This window comes from Lissotriton vulgaris, chromosome 8 (genome assembly GCF_964263255.1).
Source record: "Lissotriton vulgaris chromosome 8, aLisVul1.2, whole genome shotgun sequence".
Classification (NCBI taxonomy): Eukaryota; Metazoa; Chordata; class Amphibia; order Caudata; family Salamandridae; genus Lissotriton; species Lissotriton vulgaris.
Window position 1 is genome coordinate 1,282,053,830 of NC_141696.1, and position 27,255 is coordinate 1,282,081,084.

General features: G+C 43.8%; 1 protein-coding gene across 2 annotated transcripts in view; it reads right to left on the minus strand.

Moving 5' to 3' along the window:
• IFT88 (intraflagellar transport 88) overlaps nt 1-27,255 on the minus strand; it is a 536,518-nt gene that overhangs the window by 230,426 nt on the left and 278,837 nt on the right. For both annotated transcript variants that reach the window (XM_086935210.1, XM_086935211.1), the window contains exons 16-17: nt 14,833-14,919; nt 8,682-8,868 (exon numbers count right to left, since the gene is read on the minus strand). In XM_086935210.1, coding sequence (XP_086791336.1) covers nt 8,682-8,868; nt 14,833-14,919 — 274 coding nt within the window. The remainder of the gene's footprint in view (nt 1-8,681; nt 8,869-14,832; nt 14,920-27,255) is intronic.

The window sequence follows — 27,255 nt, forward strand, 5'->3', positions numbered from 1 at the left end:
AAAGGGGAAGTTTCAAAGGCCTGCCGCCTTTGGAAGCCGTCTCTGCCCTTTGCTGCCCCCATCAACTGGCTCCCACGCTTCTGGTCCCCACTTTGAGTGGGAGAATCAGCAGAAAAACCAACCTAGGAAGAGAGGTGTGCCCACCTTTGCCATTCCAACCCCTCAGGTGGGGGAGGCGAGGTGAATCACACATCTTAGTCCCCTCCATCTTGTGAATATTGACTCGACCTTACTGTATACATTGCTATTAATATTCAATGACTTATTCCATGATTAATGATGGGACTCAACCAATTAGGAAGAGGCTCATGCCCCTCCCACTGCAAGGTGGCATAATAAGGGGTGGACTCACCCCAAGGAAGGGACCCATTGGACCCGACCTGCATACCCCTTTAACGCCCCTAAATTTAGTACTAAGGGGCGACCCTGAACCTTACCTACTCAGATTCAAGGAAGAAAGAAGACTGACCGAATAGCGGTGCTGACCCAGGAAGAAGAAGAGGACACCAACTGCCTTGGTCCCAGCACTAACGGCCTGTCCCATCTACGACCTGCCTACAACAAGAACCCCAGTGAGTCCAGCATCTGGCAACCGTTGGAGTATGGAAGACCTGCCCTGCGACCCTCTTACAGACTCGGTCTCCAGTAAGCACTGGATTTGCTCAAACAAAGACTCACCTCCGGAATCCGGATTCTGGCGACTCCGCGATTCCACACAACTCTGCACCTGGTGCCCACGGTCCGATTTCGATTGGCACAACACCACAATGAGGTCTCCCCGACGATCCTGACCTGGTATCTGGTGATCCCCGACCTCCCTCGAGTCTCAAGATGATGCCTACAGCTTCAACGTGAAGGGTTCCCCAGACGCGAACAGAGCTGGTAAGAAAACCCATTACCAGATGATACCCCGCATCTGATGCCCAACAGCCTTGGGTGGCCCAACCGACGGTGTCCGAGATGCCAACTTACCTCTCCAGCTGGTGGTCACCTTCAGAAAGTCTCCCTGCCCAAGCCTGCAGCAACTTCAACTACGCAGAACCAAAGGTCTTCAGTGACGTCAGTTTTGCACCCTGCACCCGGCCGCCACAGTGACGCTGGCGGTGTAGCTCCTGTGCTGGTCGTTGGCCCCTGCAGTGCTGACCTTAACCGCAGGAGCAGTCTGGTAAACAGAGTACTTCAGAACTGGCTTGAACTGGGCACAGGCCCCACTCCCCTCAGAGAACAAAGGATTTAGGGGTATAAGTATTGGGACCCTGATCCTTTGGAATTAGATCGCTTCTGGACTTACAAGGCGAAACTTCTGCTGAGGAGAAGGAACCTGAAGAAACTGAGGAGAGACTATTCCCAAGCAGAAGTGCTGCTTGGGGGATTGGCCTGCAGTGGTTGCCTGACTGCCAAAGAGAGGAGGAAGAAATTTGGACTTTTCCTTCAACTTGTGTAAAGATCTCCAAGGGCTTGGAAGAGAGCTTGCCCCCTGACTGAAGTCTCAGGACCAGTGGACTGCACCAGCCGTTGTGAACTGCTGCTGGAAGCAAGTGGCTACAGAGGCAGGGAGCTGTGACCGACTCTCACGACCGGCCCGGTATCCTGTAGGCACCGCATCAAGCAACGTCTGTCTCGAACAACGCAAGCTCTGCGCTTACCGACTCCGTCAACGAGCCGAAACCTGCATCGCAACTGAAAGGACACCGCGATGTGCAACACCTCGCTACATTGAATCGAACTGGTCTGACTGACGCGGTCACTGCTGCTGACTTCGAGTCCTGTGACCGCACCGGAGTTGGGCACTGCCTCGCACACTTTGCGACGTACCGCCCAACTCGCACCACTGTCCGGACTGACCGACGCCAGGTCCCGAACTCTGACTCGTTCGTGCACCGCAAGCTGCAAGCACCGCATCGAAGCACCGTCTCGCCCTGCAGCGCAAGCCTTGGATTCACCGACTCTCAACGGGCCGATGCCTGCACCGTATCGAGGGACAACGCTTCCTGCAACGCTTCCTTTCTGCACCGCGACGATCACCGGAACCGGCTCGCACATCCGTGCCGGCCACCCCAAGTAAAAGGTACTGTGACTGAGTCTGTCGACCATTGTGTGGCCCCGTACTGACATGGACTGCTGGATTTGCTAGACTCTGTGTTCTTTTCAGCAACGCTGTAGCCGGACAAGACTACTGACTCGCACAGAACCTTGAATTAAGCCTTTTTAACCTGAACTCTTGAAACTTAATAGTACTGTAGATTCTTTTTGTCGTTAATTGGTCTTGTGATAACTCTAGATAAAGTATACTTATTTTTTATACAAAACCTGTGTGGTGTCCATTTGTAGTGTTGTCACTGGGTTACTGTTATGTGGTCACAACTGCTTAACTTACATCGCCTCTAAAATAAGCCTTGACTGCTCGCGCCACGTCGCCTAGAGGTGAGCAGGGGTTATTTTGAGAGAATAATTCCCTTGCCCTGACTAGAGGAGAGGGTCCCTGCTTGTCACAAGTACCTACCTGTGTCAACCAGAGACCCCCAATTCTAACATGTACCAATATTGTCTTGGCCACACTGGAGCTATTGAGGCAGTGGTGGAAATGAGTATGCAAACATTCCTATCTATGCAATCTGAAAGGCGTTCCCCCAGGAACCCTTGTGTAGAAACCTGTTTGCATAGCATTGGCATTTCCGGTTCAGTAAAGTAGCGAATGGGCCTAAAGACGATTTTCCCCATTTTTCAATATCTTTGAAAGTTGTGTTTGTAACATCCACCATTCGTGACATTCCTTTAAAGATCTGCTTAGATCTTCCGCCATTGGTTGTTCCTGCCTTGCAAATGCTCTACCTGCAGAGAAAGCTTGTGGTGTAAACACCAAATCCAAATGCGCTGTACTTCCTTGGATAGTAGTTGTGATCTTGTTCCTCCTTGCTTATGTAAAACTATGTGCTTGCGTTGTTAATTCGAACCAGCACCGCAGATCCCTATAGTACTGGAAAAAAAGCGCAGAGTGCCAAGGCCACAGATCCTAGTTCTAGGAAGTGTGTGTGTGTCTCTTTTTCTCGTTGGTCGAACATTTGCCACTTCTTTCCAGGTCATGGAGGTGCGCTCCCCAGCTATCTACAGACGCCATGGATTGTCATCACATAATTTAGTGGCTTGCTGAGAAGTGTTCAACCCATGGAAATATTGTCTTTTTTCGTCCACCATTTGATTGTTGCTACGAATGAGAGTGTTATTCTGATGACGCTGTCAGAAAATCTAGTTTTCTGTTTCCATTGTATGTCTATTTCTGGTAGAGGACAGTTGGAGATCAATGGAATGGAAGATAAATTCATTCCTGAAAACAATTTGTACTGTCCGACATAAATAGACTTTTTTTCTGAAGAGAGACGACTGGTGTCATGATGTTGTCACTGTTTGTTTGAGGACTCATGTCCCTGCTCTGTATCAGCAAATTTCCTTCTGTTGGGTTTTCTGGAGAAAGCTGCAACTGGTGGAGTTCGATAGTGTAGAGCGATTTGCTGCCGATATCCCTATTGGGGTGAACATAAGGATGATATCTATTGGATTAGTAGCCTCCTCTGAAGGAGTACTGAATTTTACCCCAGGTAATACAAAAGTTCTGAAAAAGACATTGTTAGACCATTCCTAAAGTTCTTGCTGTTTCTTTATCAGCTTTTATTGATTGAAGCGCATCATCTTCATGCTTCCCAAAAAGAGCTTTTCCATTATAAGGCATATCCAAAGTCTTTGCCTGTACATCAGGGCGAAACGAAGTTATCTTCAGCCAGCCTTGCCATCTTAGGATGGCAACTCCTGCCTGAAGCCAGTCAACGCTACATCCATCATAGTGTCAATAATTTCTGATAACGTTCTCTCTCTACTGAAAAATTTATTTTATCTGCCTGTTATGGCTAATACTTTGAACGCTCTTATAGTCATAGTTGCCATGGCTGAAAATTGTTTCCCAATACTATCCAACCTCCTACACTCCTTATCAAGAGGAGATAAACATGATGTTGTAGGGTTTTTAGATCGTCGATGTGCTGCCTGCATAACCACTGAATCTCGCTTCTGATATCCTCCTACACAAGTTGGAGAGTTTTCCGAAGCCTTGTATTTCTGATCTAGTCTAGGTATTACAGCTGTCACCGTGGCAGTTTTATCACGACCATAAGTTCTTCTGTCCAGATATAGTCAACTATGGGTATAGACCTCACTGATTTCCTTGTTCTCTTGAAATCAAACAGGAAGCAATGGGTTTGTTGCACAGGTACTGGCAGATCAGACCTTTTAGCAGCTCTTTTTAAGAGATCATGGAAGCCCTCTATGTCGTCTGGTGACAATGTAGCTGCTGGAGGAGTTGGAGGGGCTGATATTGGCGCAGTATCATCATCCTATTTGCTTACTGTATTTGTGGCCTGGTCATGAGGTATTTTGCCTTCTTGTGGTTCTTCACAGCCATCATCTTGATCCACATAGCCATTAGAATAGTAATTGAATCCATTCCATTGGTTGTGGAATCATCCGTTGCTGTGTAGCAGGGCTCTTTTCTTGTTTCATCAGCATAGAAAAATGCAATCTAATACCAGATGAAGACCTCAGTGTTTTTTGCGGTTGTTGGGCTGGAGTTCCCCTTTTTGGGAATCTTTTATAATAGTCATTAAGCATCTGGCAAAGTACTATGACCCCAGCTATAAGAACCCGCATCATTGGTTCTTGAAATATCTGTTCCTTAAATGTCTCATCATAAGGAGAGTCCTCATCCTCATGGAACTCTTCATTGGACCTTCCTTTGTCTTGGTGTCCGACTCTAAAGGAGAACTCTCAAGACATGCAAGTTGTCTCCTCCTGCTCATATTCCTCATCCGTCTCCTGGCATTGTATATGTGGCTGAAATGTACTATTTGCAGCCTCAAAAGATCCATCATCCTCATCCTACCTCCTATTTCTAGAAGGCAGACTGGTGCTAAATGTGAAACCTTGCTTGGCGAGGTTTAATCTGGTCCTGTTTGAGCATCAGAAAAAGCTGTTGATGGGCCCGTCGACAGTGTAACTTTGATGGTGCCGGTGTGTGTCTGGAAAAAACATGTTTCTCAGTCTTAAGCATTACAGTAGTCGCTGGTGTAGCCGTCAAAGGAGCAATCGTAGAAAAAGGCACCGACAGGGCGTCCATCGACAGTGTTGCGGATGGAGCAGCCGTCTTTGGTTTCCATTGACAAAGCAGCCATCAATGGTTTTGCTGATGATGAAGGTGTCATCAATATTAATCTCGATGTCTAAGATGCTGTTGATACTGTGGTGATAGTTGTCATCAACAAACGCAGATGACAAAATCGTAGCCGTTGATGGTCTTGTCAACAATTTGCCGTTGACGAATGTGATCTGTGAGAAGGATCTGAGGTTGGCTTTTTGATATCTACAGAAGCTAAGGCAGTCTCAAAAGGAGTAGAGGTTCTGACCTAGTTTTATTTGATATACAGGGCTCTGGAGGTGTTGTATGCCTCGTTTTTGGCTTATCCAGACTCTCGTCAGCCCTTCTCTTTTCTTTGATTTTTAAACATTTCTTTTGTGGCTCCGCACCCAACTGTTTTCCGTTTCTTTCTCTTTTATGGGTTTTTCTAGATGGAGTTAATGGTTCTCAAGAGTTTCTGTAGAATCTTTCTTTTGAAGCCACAAAAGAAGCCTTGCTTTTCTATCTTTCAGTGTCTTATCAGAAAATGTACTGCAATAATGGCAGTCTTCAAATTTATCATCAGGGGATAAACAATAAAGATACCCCTTGTGGGGGTCCTCTGAAAAAAGCCTCCTCTTACCACAAGACTTACAGGGCCTAAAAAGCTCTTCTTGGACTTCTCTCACATGATGGATAGATGTCCGAAAAAAGTATTAGATATTCTGTCTGATAGAAGTAGAGTTCAACTAAAGGTCACCTGGAATCAAAGTAACAGCTTTCCAGTAGAACTGAGCAGAATTTATGGAGACTCCCTTACACGTGATGTCTATGTAGAAATCTGAATTGTGGTGGCTCTGGAAAGGAAAGATGATTCAGAAGCTGCTCTCTGATTGGCTGAAGTTTTGTTCTACCTAAAACGACGTGAATTGCTATACCATGTCACTGGTTGAAGCTTTACTGTATAATGCTTTGCACTATTTATTAAAATTAAAGTGGGACTCCCACCTTGATGACGGGAAAGATTCAAGCATGTGAATCTATGAAAGATGCACTGAACTTTCTACCAGCTTTTTAAAATGTTTTACCACTCCTCGATCTCCCAAACAAAGCAGCACTTGTGCTCACTATATTCATGTTGCGGCTAGCTTACTACAAAGGCTTTTACACTGGTTTTTCAAAAATAAACCTATCGATTTTTCAGGGGAATTGGTCCAGAACCCGGTAGTCGAACTAAGATTTTGTTGGAGAGGCCAGAACCAGCTCACCACTGCACCAACGTCCCCCAATGGATCCTGATAAATATGATATGTAAATTAAAGTCTCTGTGCCTGGAGCAAAAGGCAGTGCATGTTCACACTTCTGGCTGTTTCACCAAGGTATTTTTGTCTTGCCTTTCCCTTGGATGGGGTGGGGGAAGGGGGGCAGGGGAATTTGAAAATGGTTATTATAAACATTTATTATTAGCTGAACCAAATACAGAAAACAGAACAGCATGGATGTTTCCTATACATGCAAGGTTCAATAGTCTGAAATGCTCCACCAACAGTTCTCAGGCGTAAAGGGGTCTCTTGAAGTTCCAACATGGATTATTTACCAACCTCTTCTACCACACTTGCATATAGGGTTGTATGTGTTCAGCTTCCCTACACCCATCCTCAGCCTAGTACTACCAGCTTCAAACTATATTCCATCAGTCACATACCTAAGAATGCCTAAAATTGTGTGTAAATGTCATCACCCAATGTATTGATTTGATCATCAGCAAAGTTCATTTATAGACATTTAAATCTTGTTGTATGCTAGAAAAAAATAACATTGTATAGCCTTCCTCAAGCAGTCAGACAGTAGCCAGCATGATTGCCACAGAAATCCTCTCAGAGAAAGAAAAATAAACACCAAGCTCCCTGGAAGACACAGTCTGATATTTGACCTCTTTCAGTGAATGCACAGCAAACATGACAACATCAGAACAAGATTTAAAGACCTTTTTACAGAAAGACAGTTTGTGGAAGAATACAGTAAACGGTTTGGGCAATGGGAGGTGCAACCTCAAGCTGGACAGCCTAAAGCATACAAAGCAAGCAAACAGAAAGCTAGAAAATGTGAGTTACAAATCAAAAGGTTAATGGTAAGCAACTGGTGGAATGCATTCCTGAGTCAACTTTCTGAATGTCCTCAAGATGTCTTAAGCACATCAGACAGCTCTGCTGTCTGGTAGGCTGCAACATAAAAGAAGGGTGAGTGGTCTTTCACACATTAAGCTCTCACATTTAGTACTGACAGAGCAAACTTAGAGTTTTCTTGTAGCTCTGAGAAGCAGTTTACCATTCTGCCGCATGGTGATGTGTGGAAATAAAGGAGGGGGCCAGGTATATAAAGTACACTTATTTCAAGTTGGCTGGAGCAGGAACCGCGCCATAAATGTAAACTCTGCACTTTGGTTCACTCAAAATAGAGCTAGAGCACTGCCATAAATCAGTAGTGGCCCTACTCCACCAAACTTGCAGTTCTCATACTCTGTTTAGAGTTGGGGGAAGTGCTGAGTTTACACCACAAGCATAAATCCTTGATGTGACCGCCTGCCCGGCACTGGGCACAAGCTCACAGTGGGGCTTACCAGGCCCTATTTAGATTGGGAAAACCATTACTTGTTTTCCTCACCCAGATTCACCATATGAAGCATGCCACTCTCAGTAGCAAAAACGCACAACAGCACTCCTTACGTGTCAAGGCAATTTGTTTCTGAAAGAAAACTCCCACTTAAGGATATTGGTTTTAGAAAACAAAACACTTTGCTGAGCAGGTACATCAAACATGGTGACCACTCAGGAAAGCATCCATGCTTTCAAGGAGCCACCACATCAGCGACATCACTGAATGCAAGATCCCTGTCTACCTGACACGGAATCCAAAATATAGCAGATGGTCCTACACCAGGGGGGTGACGACCATATCCTCTGTGCCCTCGTGGGCCTGTGGGTTGCCTACCAGACTCTAAATGGAACCACCTACTAGACACCCCCAGCATGATCTACGGCATGGAAGAGGGCATGAGTCACATGTTTAAGAGAAATAACAGTTATACCTAGGATTGTGTCATGTGCAATTATTATACTTAATTAAGTAAGTGTTTTATTCAGGAGAATAATCTGTGAGGCACAGTGATTCTCTGGCTGTAACATGAAAAATTCTAGGGAAAATGTTCTTATCAGAATTAAAAGAAGAAATGTCTCTCTTTCTAATGGCAAGAAAGAAGGAAACAATTGTGAATTAGGGAAGATTACTTTGCTAGGGAAAATGCATAGGGGCTTACATAACATCAGTTGTTGAGAATGAAATAAACAAATTAAATACATTTGTGATCTTAAACCGCTTAGAGGAAATACTGAAAAAAGATTATGTCTACTACTGACAAATGCTTCTATTTGCAACATCTGTCTAGAACATTAACAACAATTACCTAAATATAATTCCTAACTAAAACATGCAGGTTTCTTCTAAACAGAACACTGCTTACCAAGATTATAAAGTGCCTCAGTGCAGGAAGAATCATTCCTAAGCGCTTCTTTGTAAAACTCTGCTGCTTTCTCGTGGTCCCCAGCTAAAAACACTGAATTCGCTTTGTTAGTGAGTGCATATGGATTATACCGGTCCGCCGCTACAGCTAAATCAGCATACATATCTGCTTGTAAGGCTTCATTCTCCTATAAAAGGGTGAAAAACAGAACACTTCAGTAACAAAAAGGCTTTTTTGACCCCAAGTCCCCCTGGACAGACTTCTCATAAAATCATTACATGGTTAATCTTGACTACATATTTAGGTCTGGTATTAGCCAAGACTTTTTAATTGTACTAACAGTATATAAATCAGATACTTATAGTGGCTTTCAGTCAGTCGTCTTCATCAATTGGTCTGTTGCTGTGTCATTCACATTTTTCTTCCACCCATTACAGCACACGAAATGGGGCACTGGGCCAGCCCACTTCAGCCACTGGCTACCCTCACTGTGTGACAGCATTCTGTTCTTTCACGAACAGCACATCCATACAAAGTAGTTCCCTTCAGTAACATGGACTACTATGGCAAAGTGCATTGTGAGGTCATAACAAATCCTTTTGCCAATGTTTACTTTTTAAATTGGTGATGGTCTTGCAACTCCTCAAAATTTAAGTATTTACAAAAACGATGACAAAACGAATAAAAGCCAGTGCCAGACCTTTGGCGTTGCCAATGCTTGTTAGCCTTATTATCTTTATAAGTGTAGAACATAGAACGCTGACTTGAATAATATATTTATAGTACTGTACTTTATTGATAAGGTTTACTAATATCCCTCTTGCTGCAGTTTGAAACAGGTTAAATTGTTTTGCAGATGCAGCTGAACTTTACATTTAATAATATAGAATGATTGTTGTTTTAATCATAATAGTCAAATTAATTACTCAAACTGAAGTGTATTTACAAAAATATAACCATACTGAGATGCTTCTTTAGAGATTTGCTGACATGATACCCTGCCAGGCATCAGGAATGTAGATATCAGTTACAATACAGGCAAACATTTCATGGATTTTAATGATTCCCGCTGGGAAGCTCTCATGTATTATGGCATCGAATTCCAAACTACATTGGAGTAGAGACAACGTGATGGAGCTGAGACATTCTGAGTAGTTCAAGCGTATTAATAACTTAGGAGGCACTCATCCAAAAGGATATCAGGATGAGAAAATGTCCATTCTTTTGTAAATTATAGAATTGGATAAAAGATTGTCCTACATTTAATCCTCAAGTCTGGTCTCAACAATCTTGTTGCTATATCATTGTGTTTAGCCTTTTCATTGAAGAGAATTACCTTGTTACATTAAGATGAAAAGCACCTGAGAAAATATGATTAAAGAACTAATTTAAACTCAATGATTTAGACAGATGGTTAACATGAAATGGATGAACTAAACATGTATGGTGATTGTACCCACCTGGGGTTTATACTGTTATGGTTGTGATTAAGAATTATGTTATTATTTTGTGATCATGGATGTTTATGTGACCACTCATTGGGAAGAATGTACTTACTTTAATCTTTGGTAATGACACTGTATAATATGATGATAAGACAGTGAATTACCTGAGTAATAACAACAGTGTAATAACCAGAATATATTGGGGGTGAATACAGAATAACAAGGAAATTCTAAAGTTGTTTTCTGATAAAGTCCTTTTCACTTATCTCACCATACCCTATAACAGATTATTCTAAGTCAATGATCACACCATAACAAAGGCCTAATATGGCTGAAACACTTCAGAGGAGTATGTCCATCATGAATCTGCAATAAAACTCCAGAACATAGCAACACGTTAAGGAGTGGCCCGTCATTTTGTTTCTATGCACAAATTAGTTTGGAATATATATCTATATCTCCATGTTATGGTGCTGGGGTCATCTCCCTCAGGTGAGCTGCACGGGAACACAAACGTATGTACTTCTGTAAGCTGTTGAAATCTAGACTCATTAAAAGATTGTTTGCCATGTCATCAAAGACTTGCATAAACTCACCATTCCTTATCAATTGTTGGCATATTAGAAGAAACATTAAGAAGTTCTAATTCGAGTTATATACACACACACACACACACACACACACACACATATATACATACATGCATACATACATACATACATAAAAAAATACATAAAGGGTATTGTAGGAAGTTGGCTCCGTAAATAGTATATCAAAGTAAAGTATAGTGTACACAGAGTCCAGGGAGTCCCCAGAGGTACATCAGAGGCTAAATTAGGTAAGTACCACAGCTCTCTTTGTGGTAGTGTGGGTGAGCAGTTAGACATATCCAGAGGGTGTGTTCAGCATTTATTATATTCACTCAATCAAGACTGATGCACACACTCAGAGATAGAATCCAGACCAATTAGGTAAGTATAAAAAAAGGTATACTTCTATTTTATTTCTAGACCCAAGCAGGACTTGGTACAGGTAGGTAAAATGTACTTTCAATTGTAAACCTTTACACACAAAGACATTTGGGAATGGATTTATAATTGTTACAGGTTGGTATGTTTTTAAAAACCAGTTTACATTACACAGTAATTACTTTTGGGATATGTTTTGATTACTTTCAGATTACATCTACTACTTGGGGTGGTATACCTCGATACCACACCGAGGGATCTCAAATTACAAGGTAAATAAGACTTTGCAGTTCAGTTACTCTTTCTCCATACAAACATCAGTTTAACACTAAGAAGATTTTTGGGGTCAAAAACACATAACATTGATTACTATGGGAGAATAGGGGTTATCGGTTTCACAGGTAAGTATTCGACTTACGAGTGGGAGTTTTTGGGGTTAGGACCAAGGTTCCCAAAGGTCTAGATAGGTACTCAAATTGAACCACCAGCGGCACTGGGGCGGCCGTGTGCAGAGGCCCAATTTTAGCCATTGGGACTAAAGAGCCTTCTGTTAGGGGCTGCTTGCGAGCAACCCACTTGGGTGTGGGAGCAAGGCTCCTGGGATTAACCAGAAGCTGCACCACCAGCGGGACAGGGGCAGCTGGGTGCAGGGTGCCAAGAAGACGTCGGGGGCCATGTGGTTTCCAATGAAACCTTCAGTTCGGCAAAGTTGCTGCAGGCTCGGGTAGGGAGACGTCCTGAGGGCGACCACCGGCTGGAGAGGTAAGTTGTGTTCTTGGGGGATGCCTGCTCGTGGGGTGTCGGGTGTAGGGGTGCCTTTTGGTGTCGGGTTTCTTTACCACCTCCGGTCGAGGTTGGGGTGACCCTTCAGGTTGAGGCTGCAGGCGTGGTCTAGAAGCTTGTGGGAGGTCGGGAATCACCAGGTGCCAGGTCAGGATCGCTAGGGAGACCTCCTTGTGATGTTGGGCCACTCAAACTCGGGCCATGGGGTTCGGGTGCAGAGTGGTGCAGAATCACAGAGCCGCCTGGATCGGAATATGTGTGTGAGTCTTATCCTGCCAGGAAGATCTAAATACAGCAATATCATCCAGATAAGCTGCACTAAATCCTTCCAACCCAACAAGGACTCGATTCGCCAACCTTTGGAAGGTGGCAGGTGCATTCTTTAGACCAAAGAGCCTCACAGTGAACTGAAAGTGCACATCAGGTGTGGAAAATGTGGTATTTTCCTTTGCTCCAGGGGCTATGCCAATCTGACAGCACCATGTAGTTAAGTCAAATGCACTTAGGTATTTGGCACCCCTAACATCTATCAATTCATCATCTCTGGGGATGGGGTGTGCATCTGTCTTGGTGACAGTGTGGAGGCCTGATGTAGCTCACACAAAACCTCATTTATCTCTTTCCACCCTGTCAATGAGGTTTGGGGAATAGAAACATTGGGCTGGCCCAGGGACTATCTGAAAGCTCAGTGACCCCCAACTCCAGCATCTTGCTGACTTCAGCCTTGGTGCTTTCCTTGACTTGGTCAGACTGGCAATAGATTTTGGTTTTGACAAGCAGGCTGTCTCCCGTGTCCACATCATGGGTACAGGGAGTCCGACCAGGGGTCAAGGAAAAGAGCTGTGCATACTGTTGCAGAACCTGTCTGCAATCTGCTTGCTGTTGGGCAGCAAGGGTGTCTGGGTAGACAACCTCATATACTGACCCCTCTTGGGGGCTGTAAGAGAAGAGGTCAGGAAGAGGTTCAGTCTCAGTCTCCTGATCCTCACCTGTAACCATCAGCATGGTTACATCAGCCCTGCCATAACAGAGTTTGAGGCGGTTCACATGTTTCACCCTTTTGGGAGACCTGCTAATGCCTAGGTCTACCAACTAGGTTACCTCACTCCTCTTTCCTTCAATCGGGCAAGGCCCACTCCATTTATCCTAGATGGCCCTTGGTGCCACTGGCTCCAAGCTCCACACCTGTTGCCCTGGTTGGATTTCTACTAGTGCAGCCTTTTGGTCATACCAGAGCTTCTGGAGCTCCTGGCTGGCCTCTAGGTGTTTTGAAGCTTTCTGCATGTACTCTGCCATACTGGAACGAAGGTCTAGTACATAGTCCAGCACATCTTGTTTTGGTACATGATGGGGTTTCTCCCATCCTTCCCTCACAAGAGAGAGTGGTCCCCTTACAGGGTGGCCAGACGTGTGGGAGTTTTGGGGGTTAGCACCAAGGTTCCCCAAGGTCTACATAGACACTCAAATGGCACCACCAGCAGCACTGGGGCGGCCCGGTGCAGAGTGCAGTGGCCCAATGTTAGCCAATGGGGCTAAGGGGAGCTTCGGTTAGGGGCTGCTTGCGAGCAGGCCATATGGGTGTGGGAGCAAAGCTCCTGGGGTTAAGGTCAGCCCTGCTGGGGCCAAAGATTAGCACAGCGGAGGCTGGGTGCCAGGTGCAGAATGCCAAGAAGATGTCAGGCCCTGTGGTTTCCAATGGAGACCTTCGGTTCGGCAAAGTTGCTGCAGGCTCAGGTAGGGAGACTTCCTGAAGGCGACCACCGGCTGGAGAGGTAAGTTGGGTTCTTGGGGGATGCATGGACACCGTCGGTTGGGCCACCCAAGGCCATGGGGTGTCAGGTGCATGTGTGTCTTTTGGCGTCGGGTTTCTCTACCAGCTCCGATCACAGTCGAGGGGACCCTTCAGGTTGAGGCTACAGGCATCGGTTTGGTAGGGTTCACGAATGTGGGGTCCATAAACCTGTCTGGTGGTGGCAAATGGTGGGCAGCCATTCAGGAACCACATCAGGGCTGGTCGTTTTTCAGGGGGTATCTCTAAGATGCCTTCTGAGTTAATTTTATATTCAATCCCACACTGCACTGGCATCAGTGTGGGTTTAATGTGCTGATAAGTTTGCTATGAAACTTCCTAGTTTTTAGTAAAGTTATTATGGAGCTGTGGAGTTCGTAATGACCAACTCTCCGACCTTATACTCTTTATGGCTTTACTACACTTACGAAGAAGGATGGACTTAGATACTGTAGGGGTACAGGGCTCATGCCACAGCATCCTCACCTGAGGGCTGGTGCACCCTGCTAGAGGGGTGGCTTACCTAGGCCTCAGGGAGTGGGTTGCAAGCATGGCACACATGGATGTGTGCCTTGTCGACTCTTCACTTTTCTCTGCATCAAAATACACAGCCTGCAATGGCAGTGTGTGGGCACTTAGGTGCAGGGCCTTTAAGGGTGGCACAATAGGTGCTGTAGCCCTTAGAGGAGTTCCCTGGTCACAGTGCCCTTGGTACCCATGGTACCTTTTACAAGGGGTTTACCTGTGGAAGTGAAACACTGCTAAAAGAAAGAAAACAAAAACTCCAATCTACTTTTTAAGAATAAAAGTTTATCTCCACCTACAAGTACGATACTTGCATCACTCATATGTAGACAGCAAAAGATTTACGAATTTAGGGTCATGAACGTGGTCCTTCAATGAACCTTATCAAGGGAGGTTATACATTTATACATTTATATGTTTGTATCACCTAAAAAAACCTTAAAAATCAAATAATTTGGACTATTAAATCCTAAAACACAGCACTATTTCTTTCAGATTATCTCAACATAGTGAAGGAATAAGGAACACTATTGTGAGCAGTGCAAAAGTTGTTCTAAACACAGAAACTGCCTATTGCCAACCCAGCGATCATTACATTTATCACTAGGAAAAGCATACGCCATTTTACAAAAGACACTTACCAAGAAATAAAGGAACGAAAGATTTGTTGCAGCTGCACTTTTAACTCTGCTGTCCTTTTTCTCAAACATTTTTAAAGTGTCAACTGCCTAAAAGAGAAATATAAAGGCAATGTGTTATATTGAACACATTGATTTACAAAAACAGGCATTGAGAAAAGAGGGAAAGATAAATATTGCACTCTTTAAATACATAGTTGAGCAATACCATCTGTTTAACGTTATTACCAATCCCACAACCCTGACTGTGCTTTCTCCCCACTACCTGCCTCTCCATGGCAGACACAAATTTGGAGACATCCGAGGCAACAATAATGCTGCAGCCTACCTCCCCTGAGGTGTAATCATCTCCTAATTAAAACAATGCCCTCACTGCTATTTTAGCAGTCTTAAGTTGGGAGAAGTCAATGAAAGACAGGGAGTTCAGCTAGAGACCGGCCACAGTGAAGGGTGTAGACACAAATTTAACTGCATTTGACCGGATTCTTAAATCCTGCCAGCATAACTAAGAAACACAAGCACTGGCGTTGCCAATAGGTTTCGCATTTGGAAAGTTGGAGCTATTGGTTTTGTAAATGACATTTTATATTTATATATCGTTGACAATGCCAATAATGATATATAAATATAAAATGTCATTTACAAAACCAATAGCTCCAACTTTCCAAATGCGAAACCTATTGGCAACGCCAGTGCTTGTTATCCGTAGAAAGAGCCACTGAAATAGCCTGATCTTTCGAAGAACTCACACGAGGCAGCTCTGAGGTGCGGCGAGCGAGGAGTGTGTCTGGAGGTGTCGCGCTGTGAGAAGGCTGTCCCGGTTTGCCAGAGGCTCCGCAGCCTCAACGTTGCGCTGTTGAAATCGCCTGATTTTTGCCACTAGCTCTGTCGCCGCCCCGAGGCAGTTCTGAGACACGGTGATCAAGGTGAGGAGCCGAAGGGATAGCGCTGCTGGTGAGAAGAGTTATCCCGGTTCACCTCGGCTCCCTCGAGACCCCAGAGGCAACACTGAGGTGCAGTGTTGGAGAATAGGTTCGGGAGGGTCATGCTGCCGAGAGCAGACTGCCCGATCTGCAGAAAGCGAGGAGACGCAATTAGGGGCAAGGAGGAAGGCTTCTGGAGAACTCTCCTGCCTAACTGCAGCTATCGGCGGTGTGGAACAGAGAGGTCGCGCTGCTGGGGGTGGGCTGCTCTTGATCTGAAGAGAGATCAATTGGAGCCAAATTAGAAGGCTTCTGGGGGGGTTTCTCTCGCACAGCAGCAGTCAAGAGCGTTAGGATACGGCTGCACTCTGTCTGAGCTCAAATGAAAGAGTTTTAAAACTGTGATGCAATAACAGTGGTTTGGGTGATGAGTTAGAGCGACATGACGTGTTTAGCCAGAGCGGTGGGAATTGGGAATGGAGGCGCAACCGGGGAGCACTGGGGGTTGCTTCCTGCAGATGGCAGGAAAATGAGAGTCAGAAAAGAGGGAGAAGAACAAGCAGGTAAAGACTGTTTTACAGAGCAATAGACCGAAAGGGCTGCTAAGATTCATTTGGGAAGGACCTGATTTGTTGCTCCAGACATCTTTCCTCCCCACATTACCCTCAAGAAAGAAAATGGTGGGGGTGTGGCTTGCAGCCACCGAGAATAGCTGCTGCCTAGGTTAGCTCCAGTCCAGTCTGGTCGATGCTGGCGATTATCAAGACGGCTGTGCAGTGATTGATGCCCCTCTCTGCAAGTGACGCTGTAAGGGCTGTAGTGGCGGCCTCCTGAAGCGGCGGATCAGGCCTCAGAGGTAGCGGCGGAAAACTGATCTGGGAGTGCCTGGGGGGGTCTGGAGGTGGCGTGGACTGCAGCGGAGGCTTGACGGCTGGAGTGTAGTGAGTGGGTCTGAGCCGCGAGCACAATTTGAGGCTTGGGAGGTCTGGGCCGGCCGGCGAGGGCTCCTAATTGAGGCCCCGGCTTTCGGACTGCCGGAGCCACTCTGCGGAAACCGGAGGAGTTGCTGGGCCGGGAGGTGCCTGTGTACAGGTCTGGTGCCCCGGACGCTCGACAAAGCTGTGGGTAAGAAGCGGTAGGCTGGCGGGTGATGCCGCGCAGATTTGTGGTGTAAAGTGAAGCAAGAGCTGAAGGAGGAGTTAGAGGAAGAAATGCAGGGGGTCTCACTGCCCCGAAGGCGCGACCAGCTAGACCCCGGGACCATTGCAAGGAGGCTGCGGTCAAGGGAAAACTGGAGGCGGGAAGGCCAGACGTGCCTCTTTGACTCGAGGCAAAAGGTAGTGTGGCTGCCTGTGATACCTGCGGCCCCAAGTGCAGGAGAAGCGGCACATACAGCAGCTGAAGGCGGGGTCATATTGAACAGCCTGAGGTGTGTGTGATCCTTCGTGGAGGTGGCTGCTGTGTTTTGATATGAACCGGAAGAATCTAGTTGAAACAAGCATGGCTGACGTGTAAGCAATGGCACATATTGATTGTGCGATGATGTTTAGAAAAGAGCCTGGTGGTGGGGGGGCGGGAATGCAGGCGGAGTAGGGAGATGCGCGTGCTTGTGTGGTCACGTGACCCGCTTCTGTGGTCACGTGACTCACATGCACTGTGAGAAAACCGCAGTGGTTTGACCAGTCAATCGAGCACTTGAATTTTCGCCTATTACATTCGCAAGCAAATGATAATAGGCGAAACCTAAAAAAACAGGGAATTGAAAAGTTTGTCTTCCCATTTTGATTTGCAGTTCGACTTTGGTGTTGCTGTTCAAGCATAACCGGTAAAGGAACTATGGGCCAGATGTATGAAGCACTGGTCGAAAAATACCGGTCGCAATTTGCGATCAGTATTTTTGCGGCCAATGTGCTATTTTGTGAACCAACCTATGTACTAGTGGGTTACAATTCAATCTATCTCATGAATATTAATGAGGTAGGTCGTAAATTGCTACCCTTATTTGCAGCTATCACAGGTATGGTGACCTAATAAAGTCAGCAAACTACCATGTATGTCACTGCTCTTCAATAGAGCATTTTTCAAACAAAATGCAATCCATTTTCCTTAAAGGAAAATGGGATGCGTTTAAAAAAGAAAAGTTAAGGTAACATTTTTTAAGGGTAGGCAGGGGTACTTCTCTAAATATTTTTGCCAACGTTCACAAAGAGAAAGAGTCACTGGGACCCCATCACATTTGCAAATTGCTTACCATAAATTTCAAATTATTTGTAAAGTATTATTGTTTTGCAACCATATTTGTCACAGAACATTAATAATTACGTTAAGGAATTGGTATTGTAAGGGAAGCCCTTAACACGCCCCTTCCAAACAGCAATTGCTTAATGTTTGCTTAACCCGTATAACGATTCTGAAAAGCATTTCCGTATCGTTAATTGGGTTTAATGTCTTACTAGGGGCCAGATGTACGTAAGGAAGGCTTTGCGATTCCCAAATAGCAAATTTCTGCGATACGCTATTTGACAATTGCAAACACCAATGTACAAATGTACCCATTGGCAATTGCAAAAATCACAAGGATGGTGGCCTGCTGGAATCAGCAGACCTCCATGTCTGTGATTGTTTTTCAATAAAGCATTTTTTTTTAAAGGCAGCCATTTTCCTTAAAGGAAAATGGGGTGTGTTTCAAAAATAAAAAATGAAAAGTTTTCTTTTCATTTTTTAAGAATAGGCAGTGGTCTGTGGGACCACTGCTGGCTCTTCACATAATATTTTGCAAAGATTCACAAAGGGCAAGGTGTGCCCATTTGCAAATGGGTTACCGCCTACCTGACGTAGGTGGTAAAATGCAAATGCTTTGCGAACACATTACGGTAGCAAAACATTCACACATATCATTGCGATTCGATATTAGTAAGGGACGCCCTAAACATGACTCTTCCTAAAACGAATTGCAAATCCAATTTGCGATTCAGTAAAAGATTACCAAATAGCCAATTGGGCCTTTGAACATTAAAATCTGCTTTTTTGCTGTCACAAATGGCCCGATTCTGTGAATTGGGCCATTTGCAAACTTAAAAAATTAAAAAATATTTGTACATATGGCCCAAAAAGTGTTTTATTGGTCCCAAACTCTCAGATTTACTGAATCTGAGGGTTTGTGACCGTCAAAATCTTTGCACCTCACGCCTTAAATTGTAATATGTTCTTCTGTGCAAATGGTAGAACAAAATTGGAAAAACTTGGTCAGGCAGTTAAGCAGATTGAAATTCTAGTTACTACACAATACTTGATCACCCAATACGTAATTTCTTTTTAGTTTGTACAGCAATCATCAACAACCGTTAACAACTCATGTAGCCAGACCCATCTCCAGAAGACCTATTGCTGAATGGTAAATGGAAATGGATACTTTACTTTTTTTCTCTTTTATCTGGATTTTGAACTAGGAGCATAGGTGTATGTGGAATCCAAGGATACTGCAATTAGCTAAATAAAACCGAGTTGGATTACAAAAGTATTCTTTCAAAACGTCTCTAAACTTGGACCATTGAAAAAGAAAGTAAATCACACCCTGACATCTTGAAACTCCACATGAAAGCTTTGGTCATATTCTAGAACAGAAGACCATACGATTTGCATGAGAAGTGGTACTCCATGAACATATTATTCAGTATTTAAGGGAGGAAAGGTGTGGTCGACAAATATATTGTGTTACAATGAATGTGGAGGAATTTGTGATGTGATTGTGAGGTGAAGGATTTATGCGAGAACATCCTTTTGTTGTTGGGGCAGTAGAAAAAAGATGAAATGGGGAATGAAGTTGACTGCTTTGGAACATAAATTGGGTACATTCTGTGAGTATGGTATTTGTTTCAACATCTTTTTCAAATAATGAAAAAATGTCACCTCCCATATGATGTAAAATGGTACTAATCTCATTGACAATTCTCCTGCAATTTCCAATTCCAGACAGTAATGTCTTGCGAAGGAATGATGGTTCTTCCATGTGGCTACTCTCCAAATGTCCACAAGTGGAACCCAAGAATAGATACCCGCTACTACTTCTGCGTAATCTCAAATGAGCTATTGCTCTGCCTGCATGCGTGCAGTTAGTTTGAGGGGCAAAATGTTATAGCAACTGTTATCCACATTGTAAGCTCTAGTTTGAAGAGGTGATGGCCTTGCAGAGATGATAACAAGTCACAAAAGAACAAGTTACTTACTTTTCTGGCGGATATTCTACCTGACTGAAGATTCCTCACCTTTAGAATATTCCCAAGATCCCAGACTGTATACTGATTTTTTTTATATATAACATCAGTGCTCCCGCCTGTCACTAGGTGGAGTTGTAGGGCTCTTCATCAAATTCGTTCCGCCCTGGAAGTGAAGGAGCAGAGCTGCATATAGGCACCACCCCTGTGCGCTTATGTCACTTTCCTGATTGAGTCTTTTGACACCCTCAAAGCACAATCAATTTCTGGTACCAGTGTGCGACCTTTTTAAATGGTAAAAAGCAGACCACTTTGTAGAAAGGGGATGTTCAAGGGCAATGTACAGTCAGATACAGTATCTACCAGAAAGAGTGTTACAAAAGATAAAAAACTTGTTCTTCTGATGGTTACTTCTAACCATAGATTCCTCACCTAGAATGGATACCAAAGCAGCAGTGCTTTCCCAAGGCGGATGGTCTGTGGAGTGGGTTCAGATCATGAATTCCTGCATTATAAACGGGTAAAGTGTCCTTCCAATCGAACCTGACTATCAATGCACTGGGGCTACATAAACGTGTGGACTGAGACCCATGGTATGGAATGGTAGATGTCAAGAACAGGCACACCACGAGCCTAAGTAGTGGTAGCAGCCTTGGTCTTGGTGGGATGAGACCTTAGTGCTTCTCAAGACTGCTTCTTGACCAATGTGAAGCAGATCTTAATGCGCAGGAGTATCCACCATGAGAAAATTTGTTTTTGCATCAGCCCCGTCCTGTCCATTTGGGCTAAAGGGCCACACCACCACCTTAATCCTGAGAAGGAGAAGTCACAAGATTCCCTATAAGCTGGCCCAACTTGCCCTGTTATTGGCCAAAAGACAAGTGGCCATTGGATGGATGGGTACCTGGGTAACGTTGGTGTCCTATTGGCAGTAAGATCTCCTTGAATAGAGGGGGGGGGTGGAGGTCTAAGGAAATGCATATGCGTATTGCCCAAACCAATGAGGATGCTTCGGATGTGATCATGTTGTGGGAGTATCTTCTCAATAATTTTGCAGAGGAGGATGTCTTTGGCTCATAGAAGGGCTCTGATGGGGAGGGATGATGTGTGTGCTCTTGGCACAGTGGTAATGTGATTCTAGCAGCCAAGGTTCTATAACTGTAATATTTACCGTATAATTAGCTTGATGAGTTGGCTTCAATGTTCTCTTGTCCCCTAAGCTATTATATGCATCTGGTGTTTCAGTTCTGCTGTGTATACGGCTATTTATTTCTCAATCTGCTGTCCTGACATATGACTGGAATTTCGCCTCTTAGAGAGGAGCCATGCACTGCTTGTGTGTTTTCTGTTTGTTGCATAAAATCAATAAAAACGTTTTTTTTTAGAACCCTACTCATTATTCTCCACTCATCTGAATTTCCCTTTATCTCTTGTAAGAAATTGGATTATCAGTTGAAGGGGTGATAACCCACATCAAAGAATAATCCAATACTTGTCAAGGTGAACCGCCGAAGTTAATAAATAAACCTGTGCTTAACCCTTTGTTGCCGCAAAGCGATTAGGCTTTACTTACAGGCAATGTGTATTGTATGCAGCACTCTACCAGTAATAAAGAGAAAACACAACACAAGAAAATCCCAAACCACTAAAAATAGAGAATATTTTAATAAATAGACATAACACTATCAATTGAGGTCTGAATTAAAAAATAGTGTGAAAAATCACAAAGTGCCAACAAAGGGTATATTTTTCCAGTTGACTGGTCAAAGTCAAAAGTTAAGGCTGACCGCGATGGATGAGCGGTCTGATACAGGGACCAGGTTTGTCCCGGTGGAAAGTTTACTTTCCGACTTAGAAGCCTTTATGGAGGAAAAAGAGGTTGTGTACGAGACATCAGTGGGGCAAGCTGTTTCTGAAGTGGGGATGGAGGATGCAAGAGCGGGGTTCCAGTGCGGGGTCATTGATGAAAGTATTTTTCTCTATACTAATCGTAAGTACATAAATATTGCAAAAAATATAGTTTCCAGCAAAGGCCCGAAAGCATTGGAGTTCGCACTCCCAGCTAATGTTAACTTCCGGCATTAACATAGAGAAACCAGCCTTTGCATACCAGGAAATCCTTTAAAACTTATGCCAACGCGTTTCAAGGCAAAAGCCTCTTTTTCTCAGGCAACTGCAAAAACGTGAAACGGGCTTCCTCATTGCTTGCACTATTTGATACTGCCCCCAGTGGGCCACACCCATTGCGTCGGGTAAAAAACACCGGAATGCGGTGCTGTTTTCCTCGTGATAATAAACAGGCTGGTTTAAATTTGATGAGAGTTTGTCCTTAAAAGCTTCAGGAGATATACATATATATATATATATATATATATATATATATATATATATATATGGTTTTAACTCAAACACACCGCCTGTCTCACCCAGAAAAGACGAGCGTGGACCCAGGTATTTGCGCAGATTTTTTGTTTATTTAGCCAGCATCTGCCACTACGCGTTTCGGGCGCTCCCTCCCTTGATCATATATATATATATATATATATATATATATATATATATATATATATATATATATATATATATATATATATTTTCTTTTTTTCCCCCAGAGCGCTTCACTTGTTCCGGTGTACTTGGCGCTCACATAAGTGTGTCACCCACGAGGTTGAACCAAACCGCTAATATATGCAGGGATTCCTTCGCAAAGAAGAAGAATAGGGTCGCACTCCAGAACGGACAGATCAATAGTTAATTTATTCTTGAATCATTTCAAAGTCCGCAAACACAGACCCAACCAATGCGTTTCGGTATTGCAAAATACCTTAGTCACGGTTGTTTGTTTTGCGCGATCGCCCTGGTTTTTAAACAAGCGTTTTCTAAGGAATTGCTTTGATCTAATTTCCTGCTGGTAATAAATGGTACTACCAGCAGACTCCTGGGGGATGCAGTCCAATTTAATTTACTGTTACTTGCTTTATGAACAGGGGGCTGAAAGAATAACAGTGAGTAATTTCATTCGCATGAATTCCCCACAACAATCAGAAAATTATTCTCCTCATATCAGTTACATATTACATAGCTCAAAGAGAATTTTCTCATATTGCGTTTAAAATACAGAAACCCAATGTTAACATTAACTTCTATCATGTGTCCGTGTGTCTTATTTGTTCCTTCACGGATATTCCAGTTTCATCGTGCCTTCGATCATGCCCTCCAGTGGGCGTATCCTGTTGTGCTTTCAGTTACTAGTAATCCTTTCGCTGGATTTTCAATTCTTTTATCCATTTATTTTCTATTTGTCATATGTTGTACTATCTTAGAGTGATTTCAACAATTTTTTCAAGGATGTTAATTTACTCTCCAAAAACATCAATCTCCATATTCCAGCTGGTTATTTTACTCTCCTGGTGGTACATGATAATCCTTTGGGTCACTGTTTTGCATGATGTGTTTACTGTATATTTGTTTACTCACTACAGACTGGTCATCATTTTTAAAGATGTATGTACAATTCTTCTGACTGGATTAAACCATGCGGCATTTTCGGCAGCTATATGGACGATACGTTACTAAGCATGCCACCCGTGCACGCCGCCCGCAAGAACTAAAGGTTGGCCGTATTTGGGAACCATAGAACTAAGCAGCACTGTGATGACTACACAGCTCGGTCACCGTCGACCCCGACTTTTTATATGATTGGATTTCTTTTGGGCTGAGAGGTGTATTTTCGGCAGTTATAGAGATGAGACGTTCCTACGCACGTCGCCAGTGCACGCTGCCCGCCTGATCTAAAGGTTTGCCTTATTTGGGAAACATAGAACTAAGTAGCACAGTGACGACTACACAGCTCGGTCACCGTCGACCCCGACTTTTTATATGATTGGACTTCTTTGACCCTATCGGGCAGAGCCATTACTGATTCAGAGTAATATATAAGCAAAGACCCTATGACAGGATCGCCAAAGATACACCTACAATTAGAAAACATGAAATCTATCTCGTGAGATTAGTCTGTTGAGGAAACTATCGTAAAAGGCGGACATAGGTCCTTCAACAGATATTATAGAATTTTTAAATTGTGAAAGAGAGACAATCTATCACTCTGTTTTGAAAAAGGTGGTGCGTATCGGGCAACACACCGAAACGCGTCAAAGCCCTTGTTTTGAATTAAATTCGAGGAACTATTTTGGTGTCATCTGCTGATACTAGCCTGACATGGTGTATGGATTCCAAACGAATTAATGATTCATGATGTTTTTTAAATGATTCACTTTATTTTGTCTCTTTCTGTACTTTTATATAATTTGTTTGATTATCTTGAGTATCACTAATGTATAGTAAAACCTTTTTATTATTGTGTTTTTAACTATTCTCACTGATTGATCAATAAATTTGACACATTTTTGTAAAGATTCAGGTTTTATAATTGAATTGTTGTTGTGTTTATAACCTTGGGGCTCTTGGGGATTTTTGACACTGGTGTGAATGAAGTGTTGATTGAACTAGGGCAACTATCATTATGCCTATCATTATGCCTCACATGCAACATCTTCCTATTTGGTGAGGACTTATCCCGCCCAAAAAACGGAGCGGCTATAGGCTTTTCCTTCACCCCTAGTTACGCATATTTGGTAATGGGTTGGTGGGAAAAGGCATGGAACATCAAATATGAGAAATATACCACAAAGATAATTAGCTGGACACGCTTTATAGATGGTCTTTTAATCATCTGGAACGGGTGTGTGAAAGATTTCAAGGATTATTTTGAAATCTTAAACAACAGCACACCTAATTTAAAATTCACATACGAGATCAACAAGGAAAGGGTAACTTTCCTGGATGCTGAAATTTATGTGAAAAATAATCGCCTGGAAACCACCCTACACCGAAAAAGTACAGTAACCAATGCCACCCTGGAAGCAACAAGCTTTCAGCAACCCTCTTTGATATCAAACATACCGTATGGACAATTTCTCCGGTTACGAAGAATATGCAGTGAGGAGGATGAATGGAGGGAGCATAGTGCAGAACAATAAAAATATTAAAAAAGAGAAAATACAGCAAACACACAGTAAATAGGTGCTGGCAAAGAGCAAATGACAAACCAAGAGAGGAGTGCCTCATACCAAGTAATGAGATAAAGCATTCAGATGGGGAACCCATAAGGCTAATAATGGACTTCACCCAGGAATCAAAGGAAATTGTTGGCATAATAAAAAAGAACTGGAAGATTTTGCAATTAGATGGCACAATGGGTGAAAGAATGGGACCACACCCAACGATAACATATCGTAGAGCAAGAAATCTAAGAGATCGACTCGTACATAGTCACTTTAAAGTAGAACAACCAAAGAAAACATGGCTCAAAACTAAAAGCTCCATTAAATGCCACAATTGCAAGGCCTGCCAGATCGCAACATCAACAATGGAAACAACAATGGCCAACAACAAAATCTGGCAAATCAAGGAACTGATATCATGCAAAAGTCAATACACAATCTATGTAATTGAGTGCCCATGCATGCTATAATATGTGGGAAGCACCATATGCGAATTAAAGAAAAGAATACTCGAACATGTACGAGCCACAAAGAACAATTTATCCGCCGCCTTCGATACGGTGTCTCACAAAGTGCTTCTCTGTCGTCTGAGGGATGTAGGGCTGGGAGGTGCAGCTCTGTCCTGGATGGAAAGCTTCCTTTCCTGCCGCTCTCAAGAAGTCAGGCTGGGCTCCCATAAATCCATCTCCAGGGAGCTCACCAGGGGGGTGCCACAGGGCTCATGCCTAAGCCCCACATTATTTAATGTGTATGTGGCCTCCTTGGCCGACTTAGTGAGGTCCTATGGGTTTACCCCGGTGTCCTACGCCGATGACACCCAACTTCTGTTCCCTTTTAAAACCTTCACACCTGATCTGCTAAAATCTTTTGCAGAAGGCATGAGGGTAGTCTCAAGATGGATGGCTGAGAACTGGCTACAATGCAATGTGGGAAAAACAGAGGTCTTGCTGTTTGGAGAGGCGGTGACTCTGTGGTCCGATGAATGGTGGCCGGTAGAACTGGGCCCAGTTCCCATTCCAAAGCAGACTGTGAAAAACTTGGGAGTACTATTTGACCAGGCGCTGACATTTAAACATCACGTCAACCAAGTCGCCGGCACATGTTTCAGGGCTATTGGTCTGCTGAAAAGGGTGTTCCCCTATCTACCCAACAACCATAGGAAGACACTAGTCCAGGCACTAGTGATCAGTAGATTGGACTACTGCAATGGCCTTCTTTTGTCAACTAATGAAGGCCAATTGAACAAACTGCAAGTAGTCCAAAATACGGCAGCGAGGTTAGTCCTTAATGCTCCATCTAGGACTCCCTCCCGACCCTTACTGGTGCAACTCCACTGGCTGCCAGTGCGGCAACGCACTAAGTTTAAAATTCTGTGCACCATTCATAAATGCCTGATAGGTAAGGGCCCCAAATATCTTACAACTTCCTTTCTACCCTATGTTCCAGCCCGCTCTCTACGGTCCAGTAATCTTCACCTACTACAGGTCCCTAAAATAAAAAGGCCCCGTCAGGGAGGGCGTGCTCTGGCACACACTGGACCCGCTCTCTGGAATTCTCTTCCCCCTACATTAAAAAGTATTACAAACCATTTAGCTTTCCGCAAAACTCTTAAAACTTACCTCTTCACCAGTGGCTAATCTTCCCCCGGCCTTAGTTACTACTGGAAAGACCTGGTACACCTGTATTTTTCCTTCAAATAGCAAAAGCGCGGAGATACCCCTTCGGGGGTCTATTCAGGCGCTATAGAAGCACATAAAATAAAATAAATAAAACAAAGATAATAATAATGCTGTGGCCAAACATATGGACCTATACCACAACAGCAACTGGAAAGCCTTGAAATTCTATTGGATAGAGACAGTACCAGAAAGAGGACGAGGCGGAAACAGGGAGAAATTATTGCGGCAAAAAGAATTGCACCACATTATTAATTTCCGGAGCATGGCACCGCATGGTTTAAACCAGTCAGAATAATTGTATATACACCTATAACCCCTTCGATGCTGATGACGAGCTCAGCTCGTCATCAGCTACAGCGCTCGTATGCTGATGACGAGCTGAGCTCGTCATGTTACTCGGGATTTTCGAAATCCCAGCACACAGCGGGAAAACCGCTAGCAGTCAAGGTGTTAAAAATGATGACCAATCTGTAGTGAGTAAACAAATATACAGTAAACACATCATGCAAAACAGTGACCCAAAGGATTATGTTGTACCACCAGGAGA